Source organism: Coenobita brevimanus, chromosome 95, assembly GCF_032717465.1.
Source record: "Coenobita brevimanus isolate Jiangsu-jjx chromosome 95, ASM3271746v2, whole genome shotgun sequence".
Classification (NCBI taxonomy): Eukaryota; Metazoa; Arthropoda; class Malacostraca; order Decapoda; family Coenobitidae; genus Coenobita; species Coenobita brevimanus.
In genome coordinates, this window is record NC_137048.1 from 28470907 (window position 1) to 28480906 (window position 10000).

At 42.1% G+C, this 10000-nt stretch overlaps 1 protein-coding gene across 1 annotated transcript in view; it reads left to right on the forward strand.

Moving 5' to 3' along the window:
• tyn (trynity) overlaps positions 1–10000 on the forward strand; it is a 183569-nt gene that overhangs the window by 2864 nt on the left and 170705 nt on the right. The window contains exon 2 of the mRNA XM_080282996.1: positions 7586–7752. Within this exon, the coding sequence (XP_080139122.1) occupies positions 7586–7752 (167 nt within the window). The remainder of the gene's footprint in view (positions 1–7585; positions 7753–10000) is intronic.

Genomic DNA, 10000 nt, shown 5'->3' on the forward strand with positions numbered 1-10000 from the left:
TATTAAGATGAGAAAAAAGAAGTAAGCATCCTACGTACTGTGCCCTCTCTCTCTCTCTCTCTCTCTCTCTCTCTCTCTCTCTCTCTCTCTCTCTCGACCCGGTTCCCAGTGATATGCATTGTAAAGCTAAAATGTTGACTCAGATGCCAGGTTTATATATGCCTGATGAAGGGCGAATAAATAAGAAAGATGATGACCCGAGAGAAACACCCATCTCACACATCACGTAAGGAGGTCGCGTTATCGTGCGAATAGAGGGCTTCTTCGCACCTCCTCCTCAGCGATTTACTTTACATATTACTCCATAAGCTGTCCAGGGTGACAATGATTTTATTTTTTTGTTTTCCTGACACTTCCTGCTTGGCGTTTTATTTTTATTTTTTCATATTACTGCCCGCCTTCTTCATAGTGATTATTATTTTTTTTTTCTACTGTCGGACTATAGAAGATTCTCTGTAGTGACGGTAATTTTCTCTTATAGTTTATTTATAACTTTAAAGTATTGATATACCTTGTGTAGATAATACAAAAGAGTAAAATGGCCTGCTATAGGAAGAAATGAACTAAGGTAGAGCAGAAATATACTGGTAATGAGGACAGCTTTTTTACAGGTTGGGATAAGTAAAAATATATCGGTTAGGCAGAGGAGGAATAACCTGCTCGGGAAGAGACAAAATAAAAATAGTCATGAGGAGGTACTAAGGACAAAAAGAGGTTCTCCAAGGCCAAAATGAAGACAATCTCAAAGTGTGTGGAATAAGGAAACAAGGAAAATAAACTGGTAAAGAAGAGAAGAGAGAAAAAAAAAAAATAGTCAGGAAGAAGTGCTAACAAGACTCCTAAATCCAGGTGAACACAATGCCGAGGTGTGCAAATTGACGAACTTTCCACCTGTCGCTCCTCCACACAGGCCGAGATAAACAGCGCCGAATCCAGCCTTGCGTAATGTTTTGCCTGGTTCGTGTGGCCGGGCGTGGAGGCCTGAACTCGATAGTGCAGCTGTGGGACCGTATGTTTGTGAATTTTGGAGCCACCCTTAACGCCTCCTCTTCAGCGTTTTACCTTGTTCATTACGCATTACGAGACCTGTGACCTCGTGCTTATAAGTCCTGGAAAAAAAAAAGAAAGAAATTGTTTTATATTCGTGAAGGATTTGATACTGTGATAATATTGAACAGAACAAGATGAATAAACTGTTGAGGAAGATGCGAGGGAGGCGGCTAAGTCCACGAACAGACGATGGGGATGGGAGGGAGACGGTGAAGTCCATTATGAAGGCGATGCAAGGGAGCCTACCAAGTCCACGAGCACACGACCCCCCTCGACGTCACGGTGGGGTAAACGCGGCGACACCGTGAAGAGAAGACGCCTGAGGGAAATTTTGGACGGTCAGCGAGGTACGTGAGGAGAGTTACCTACAAAGTGTCATTATTAAGACTACCTGCTTTTTTTTTTTTTTTTTATTACCTGTCTCTCTCGACCTGGATGTGATTTATTTTTGTCTGTCTGTCTGTCTGTCTGTCTCTGTCTGTCTGTCTGTCTGTCTGTCTGTCTCTGTTTGTCTGTCTGTCTGTCTGTCTGTCTCTGTCTGTCTGTCTGTCTGTCTGTCTCTGTCTCTGTCTGTCTGTCTGTCTGTCTCTCTGTCTCTCTCTCTCTCTCTCTCTCTCTCTCATCTTCACCATACTTGCTCGTGTGTGTTTGGTTCTCACGTCAGTCTCTCTGATTTCCATTGTCTCTCTCTCTCTCTCTCTCTCTCTCTCTCTCTCTCTCTCAACCTCCACTGCGAAACTGTATGTGAACGTGACTAGCCCGACCTCGATTTGCAAGTGTTATGATTCCCGTCCATCCCTGTCTTAAACCTGTCTCTCTGTTATTTTAATGTCCATCTCTGTCTCCCATATTCAGCCATTTTACCAGCTTTTTATGACCACTTTGTTGGATGTACGTGTTTAGCTCGGCCCCAGTTTGGCAATGTTGTAATTCCCGTCTTCTACATGTCTTATAAGTATGTGTGTTTTTGGATCTTCTCTCTCTCTCTCTCTCTCTCTCTCTCTCTCTCGTGCATGTTTGTCCCCGTAATCTCACATTTGCGTTTTTCCTTCTCTCGTGTGTCTGTCTTTCTCTCTGCTTTTGAGGTATCTATTTTTCTCTCATATCTGTGTGCATATGTTTATCATGTTTGCGTGTGTTCTCATCATCTTTATCTCCGTGTATCTTTTTATGTGTGTGTGTGTGTGTGTGTGTGTGTGTGTGTGTGTGTGTGTGAAGCGTCTGTCTGTCAGTTTGTCTGTGTCTGTCTGTCTGTCTGTTCGTCTGTTCTTGTCGCGGCTGTCAATTTATCATGATTTCCCATCTCTACTTCTGTCAGTTTGTCTCTCTTTCTCATATATCTGTAGAAGGTGGAGGAGGGATAGGTAATAACTGGAGGGAGTGAGGGACAGACTGGAGAGAGAGAAAGATCGAATGGAATGTGTGAGGGAGGGACTGGAGGGGAAGAAACAGGGGGTGGACAAAGAAAGGAAGCTGAAGGAAAATTGGAAAGTCTGAAGGTTGGGTGGAGGAACTGAAAGAAGTTGTCGAAGGGAGAGGAAGGATTGGAGGGAGAGGGAGCGAGGAAGGATTAAGAGAGAGGGGTGAGGAAGGAATGGAGGGAGAGAATGAAGAACTGGAGGGAAAGGAAGTGAGGATGGATTGCAGGGAGCGAAGGAACGACGGGAGGGAAAGGGAGGGAAATAGGGATTGTCGGTAGGGATGGTGTGAGAGGTCGTGTGTCGGTGGTTTAGTGGCCTCCTACACCGAGCCTCACGTGGTCACTGGGTAACGGCTGAGACACACTGGTAATTACTCCATATTTTAGCCATCGTCCCCTCCCCCTCTCCACACACACCCTTCAACTTCCCCCCCCCCACCTCCCTACCCCCTTCATGGCTTGATACACTCCTTTCACGCCCTCAGCTCTCAGATTTTCGTTGTTATGTCGCCGAGATCCACATAATATGGAAGGTCTGAAGAACGATAAAAAAAAGTGATATATCTAGAGCATGTCCAAGCCAGGTACACAAAAAAGAGAAAAAAAACATGGGAGGCCGTACTGAATAAAGGGAAAAAAAATCAGAAGTCTGGCCTAGTGGAATACAAATAAATAAATAAAGGCATAAATAAATAAAGGGAGTAAAAGGTGAGAAAAGAAAAATAAAGGAGGACCCCAGCATTTCAGCACTAGGTGTCTGTCTTAAGGTTATTTAATTGTCTAGCAGTTATTTTATTTTGACTAATCCACACCTCTTTATTAGGCTAAGGAAAATTTTTAGCATCTAAGGAGTTGAAGAAGAAAAAAATAATGATACAGAAAAAAATATAGAATGAACAGTTACTTAGTTTATCTAGAATTGGTTGAAAAATTTTAGAGGGCATCTTATCTGAAAATGTCTGAAGAAAGAAATGAGTTATTAGTTATACATCCAGTCTAGCAATATCATCATCATCATCATCATCATCATTATCATTATCATCATCACCCTTGCCCTACCTGACACTATTATACAGTAGAGTGATTAGGGTCTAGGCAAAAGAGATAAAAGAAACGAGAGAGAGAGAGAGAGAGAGAGAGAGAGAGAGAGAGAGAGAGAGAGAGAGAGAGAGAGAAAGAGAGAGAGAGAGCAAAATGATCATCAAAGAAGCCAGCAAAAACAGGACATCACACCTCCCCTCACACTGATCAATAAATCCTTCAGTAATTCCGCCTCTAATCAGTTTAAAATCACCGCCATATTCTCCCTTTGATCCGGGGTGATAGGAGCAAAAATACCTCCCTTTAGGCCCGTATTTTAGGTGGCGCAGGAGACCGTCGCACCTCCTCTCAAGCGACTTATTTTGAGCCTTATACATTAACATTTTTCTTGTATGTTAAGTGTATCATTCTAGTTTACGTCAAAAATAAACACGACGATAATTTTTGAGTAGCGAGCAGAATGAATCGCTAAGGAAGAGGTGTAACGAAATTTCTAGAGCCATTTAGAATATGGCTCACGATGGCTTTTGAAAATATATTCTTTCTGTCACCAGTTGATTTCTTTTTTCAGCATAGATGATTTTTAAACTGCATGGCGTCTGTACAGTATAATCCTCACGAGAATGTTTATTTTTAAGAGATAGATTTTTTGTTTTGTTTTGGGGAGACTTGGAATTATATGGGCTGGATATAATACACACATACGTGGTTTATTTCTCCTCCTTCTCTTCCCTTTTCTCCTTCTCCTTCTGCTCCTCCTTTTTCTCGTCTTTGTCCTCCTCCTCCTTGTCCTCCTCTTTTAGTCATATCATTTTTCTCATCCATTGTCTGCCTGTCCTCCTCCTCCTCCTCCTTCTTTTACTTCCCCTCCTCCTTCCCTCCTCCTTCCCTTCTCCTCCTCCTCCTCTTCCTCTTCCTCTTCCTCTTCCTCTTCCTACTCTTCCTCTTCCTCTTCCTCCTCCTCCTCCTGACAGCTGTGCATTCATTTAGTCATTCCATACGTTCCACATGGCCAGGCCGCTGTAATGTTCTTGCGGTTTGGTCTCGTCCAGGGTAGGGAAAACGAAACATGCTTCATGGGAAAGATATTGAAGAACAAAAGAAGAACAGAGGAAAAGGGGGTAAAGAACAAAGATAAATTATGAAGAACAAAATAGGAATCAAGGAGAAAGGGGGTGAAGAACAGGGATAAGTTATGAAGAACAAAACAAGAACCAAGAAAAAGGGGGTGAAGATCAGGGATAAATTAAGAAGAACAAAACAGGAACAGAGGAAAAGGGGGTGAAGAACAAAGATAAATTATGAGGAACAAAACAGGAACCAAGGAAAAGGGGGTGAAGAACAGGGATAAATTATGAAGAACAAAATAGGAACCAAGGAAAAGGGGGTGAAGAACAAAGATAAATTATGAAGAACAAAATAGGAATAAAGGAAAAAGGAGGTGAAGAACAAAGATAAATTATGAAGAACAAAATAGGAACCAAGGAAAAGGGAGTGAAGAACAGGGATAAATTATGAAGAACAAAACAGGAATCAAGGAAAAGGGGGTGAAGAACGGGGATAAATTATGAAGAACAAAACAAGAACCAAGAAAAAAGGGGTGACGAGCTGGGATATTTTTTTTCTGAATCCAAAATACTTTGATTAAGCTTTACCTGAATCCAAAATGTGATTAATTTTTACCTGAATCCAAAATGTGATTAATTTTTACCTGAATCCAAAATGTGATTGATTTTTACCTGAATCCAAAATGTGATTGATTTTTACCTTAATCTAAAATGTGATTGATTTTTACCTGAATCTAAAATGTGATTGATTTTTACCTGAATCCAAAATGTGATTGATTTTTACCTGAATCTAAAATGTTTTGATTTGGCTTTACCTGAATCCAAAATGTTGTGATTAATTTTTGCCTGAATCCAAAATATTGTGATTAGTATTTTGCTGAATCCAAAAGGCTGTGATTAATTTTTACCTGAATCCAAAATATTGTGATTTATTTTTACCTGAATCCAAAATGTTATGATTTATTTTTACCTGAATCCAAAATGTTATGATTAAGTTTTTACCTGAATCCAATTTTTTTTTATTAATTTACCTGAACCCAAAAAAGGTATATTTGGCCTCACTTGCAGCACAGACTCTCCTCCATACCGAAAAAAAAAGAGAAAAAATCCAACAGACACAAGAGAGACGAGAGAGAGAGAGAGAGAGAGAGAGAGAGAGAGAGAGAGAGAGAGAGACCGGAAAAATATATTCTTTGCCACGTATAGTAAAAAAAAGAATTCTGTGCCACGTGTAAAAATAAGGACAAAGACGAGAGAGAGAGAGAGAGAGAGAGAGAGAACGGGGCGTAAGATGGAGCGTCAACACGAGGACGGAGAGAAAATAACGTGGAGGTGAAAAAATACGGAGAGAGAGAGAGAGAGAGAGAGAGAGAGAGAGAGAGAGAGAGAGAGAGAGAGAGAGAGAGAGAGAGAGAATCATGCACCAAAGAAATGAGACTCGTTTTCTGGAAATATTGGGGCAATTTATATCGCTGAGAGAGAGAGAGAGAGAGAGAGAGAGAGAGAGAGAGAGAGAGAGAGAGAGAGAGAGAGAGAGAGAGAGAGAGAGAGAGAGAGAGAGAGAGAGAGAGAGAGAGAGGGAGAGAGAGAGAGTATGCTGTGTGTGTGTGTGTGTGTGTGTGTGTGTGTAGTACAAAGAAAACCTGAGCACGACATGGACTGATAAACACGCTGGCAGTACTGACGTCACAAGTAAAGACTGACAGCGTAAGTAAAGACTGCTGTAATAAAGACGGCCACATAAAGCTGTCAGCTAACCCTCTCATGGTGGGGATAACTTTAGTGCTCAATTCCATCACCTAGGTAACGTCAGACGATTTTATTTAGCTGAGAGGGAGTCACAGAAGCCCGAGAGTGGTAATACTGTTGTCATTTTCATGGGTATTTTCCTCAGCTGCCTATACTCATTTTACTCTTACTTGGCTCAGATTTTTGCGCTATTGCAGTTTATTTCACGTGCCTCAGTTGCAGAAAGAGACAAAGCTGTGGCCCTGCATCGTTCCTACAGCATTTCTTCGTGGCTAGCGTCATATTCGAGTGTTATTAATCTATTCGTACGACTCAGGACCTATGATGGAGAGATGGCAATTTTAGGACAAGTTAGGGTAGAAAGACTGTAGTAATGTTAGACGATTTTATTCAGCTGGGAGTGAGTCATAGAAGCCCTGGAGTGTTAATAATGGCGGTAATGAGGGAAGGTAAGGGTTGTTATGGAAGGATAAGTAGGGTAATTGGAGGTTGTGGTCGTCAGGCAAGGTGGTGTCGACAGTTAGGAAAAAATAAACATTAATAATTTTCCTGGCAGGGTTTGAGTGGACTTTGAGAATCGTTTGACGTTACCCAGATTAAAATACCAAATGATATCGTGGTGTAGAAAGGGTTGAGGGTAGTGGTGGTGAGGGGAAAGTGGTTGTGGTAGTGAGGATAGTGGAAAACGAAGTAGGGGAATTACCAAGAAAACGCAAGCAGTAGGTGAAGAAATAAAACTCATTCCCACTATATATTTGGGCACTTTGTAAGGCTCAGAGAGAGAGAGAGAGAGAAAAAAAAAATAATGTGCCTAGGGAGCCGAGGCTAGGCTAATGCAGTCCAGACCTTTTATCTATCTCATGGAACTATTTATCTATCTCGCTCTGGCTTACGACGAACGATATTTCTCGCCAGTATTAAATCTCTCAGGCTCCGGGAGTTAAAGGGTAAGAGTCTGACCTTCGCCCCTGATACTAATTTACACGATAGAAAACAAATCTCCAGTCACCTCTAAAGGATTCGAACCGTTGCTCGTAAGGTCGTCTCTCTCCGACTACAGTACTTGACTATAGGACTACCAGACGTCTAGACAACAAATAACCGTGTCAGTTATGGGTAATGGTCGTTAGGGAAGGTAGTCGGTAATTACCTAGGTACCATAGTCGTTCGGGATGATGGCAGTGGTCGTCAGGGGTGGGGAGGGTAGGTTCGGAGTCGTTGCGTACGGTCTACCACGTGGCCTGTGATCCAACCGCAGACACACCCACCCTGCGCACACTCCCGGCCGCAAAGGGACACGTACAGCGCGCATCACGGCCGCAAAAGTCAGCCGGGGAGAATGATTATGGAGAGGGGTGGCGGCGGCGGTGGCGGTGGGTCGCCTCGCCAGCCGGCCCGTGGCGATCTGTACGCCACAACTAACGGGTAATTTCACCACTTTGATAACTTACTCTGCTGTGTGCGTCTCTCAGGCCCGCTGGAGAGATGACGAGGGTGATGGGGAACAAGATGTAGGGCTAAAAGAGCAGGAGCAGGAAGTACGGTACAACAATAACAATAATAGTATGAGGAACATCACACACTAGATTAAAAAAAGAAAAAGGAAAAGGTGTGAAAAAGTATAACACAATGAAAGAGATAAATGGAATATACATATATACACATAATATGTCTACGTCTAATCCATCCATATTTTTCTGCCTATCTATCTATCTATCTATCTACCTGTCTGTCTGTCTATATATCTATATCTGTCTTTGTCTGTGTATCTGCATATCTATCCCTGTGTGAGTCTACGAATAGCAAGGCTGAAAATTTTTGAGCTCGTGGGGGAAAAGCAGTGTAATTCATCTCACTGACTGAACCTGATTTTAGTCCATTGTATTTGCACTGTGAATATTATCAAATGCTGCGTGTTTTGCCTTCCTGAATGATGAGTATTTTATAAGTATTAATATGTACCATGAAATCTACGGGTTTGTGGATGAGCAGCTGTGCGTTATATTATTGTGTCATAACCGATTATATGCATAGTTTACATTCGGTACGTGTTAGGGATGTCGCATGCAGGATGGTGAGGGTGTTAGTAGGGAATTTTTATGACGTGTGTGCGTTTGTGGGTAAGTGTGTGTGTGTGTGTGTGTGTGTGTGTGTGTGTGTGTGTGTGTGTGTGTGTGTGTGTGAAGATTTTAAGGCTGTTTTAACGATACTAAAATTTCCAAACTGTTCCCTGCCACAGACAGTGATCGAACCTGCTTCCTTTTAAAACCAGTTCATTACTTTACCATTTGGCCACCACATGAAAAGATTATAATGCCAAAACTCAAAGCCCAAAGCTCTCCCCTGCCAAAACCTGGAATCTAACTCTCATCCGATTGAACAGCAGTCTACCCCATTGCCACTTAACCACCACCCTCCCTTAAGAGTTCGAAAGGTAAAACTTATCTCGATTATTAAATAGAACGAGAGAGGCATTAGTGAGGTGAGAAAGGAAAATAGGGGTGTCATCCTAAGAGCTTTGGAATCTACTGAATACGGAAAGAAGCACAGACACGAGGGAAGGAAACAGTGAGGAAAACATACCGTAGGGAAGATAAAGAGTCTATGATATACCTCCAAGATTAAGAAGAAGAAAAAGAAGAAGAAGAAGAAGGAGAGAGAGAGAGAGAGTAAATTCTGTAGGAAAGTGAGTGGTGAAGTGAGTTAGCTGTGTTGTTAATGGTAATCGTGGTGGTGATGGTAGTTGTTGATAATGATGGCAGTCGTGGCAGTGATGGTAGATTTATGGCAGGTTTATTTGTTTTGGCAGATCAGGTATAATGGCTGCTATTTAGATTATGACAGATTTGGTAGTGGTGGTAAGGGTGAGAGTGGCATGCAGTGAGAAACTAGTAAAATATAAAGAAAATGAGCAAGAGATGGGAAGTGACGGCATAGAAATGAATGTAAGTGAAGTGTTAGCAGAATCTTAGCATAATACACAGAACGTTCATTTGATCTGAGAATACCAGAAAGCTGAAAGATGAATGAAAAAGCACATCCCTATTTTGAAGGATATTCTGGTAGTAGTAGCAGTAGTAGTAGTAGTAATGTGTGTGTGTGTGTGTGTGTGTGTGTGTGTGTGTGTGTGTGTGTGTGTGTGTGTGTGTGTGTGTGTGTGTGTAATGGGCACACATACAAACACTCCTCCACCTCAGCTCCACCCACACAAACTCACAGCCATGAAGCAGTAGGGACGGACACTTAACGGCTAGGAAGGAAGGAAGACGTCAACACCACACGGTCAACACAACTTCCCACAGTGTTCCGTAAGGCAATTAACACAGAGTTCCGTTGGGGGTGTATTGGAGAAGACTGGGTGATTTCCTCTCTCTCTCTCTCTCTCTCTCTCTCTCTCTCTCTCTAATCTAAAGTGATGTTGCTAGTATCTCTCTCTCTCTCTCTCTCTCTCTCTCTCTCTCTCTCTCTCTCTCTCTCTCTCTCTCTCTCTCTCTCTCTCTCTAATCTAAAGTGATGTTGCTAGTATCTCTCTCTCTCTCTCTCTCTAATCTAAAGTGATGTTGCTAGTATCTCTCTCTCTCTCTCTCTCTCTCTCTCTCTCTCTAATCTAAAGTGATGTTGCTAGTATATCTAAGTTTCCCAGTACCATACTCCTCTTCGGCTTGGTATCCTT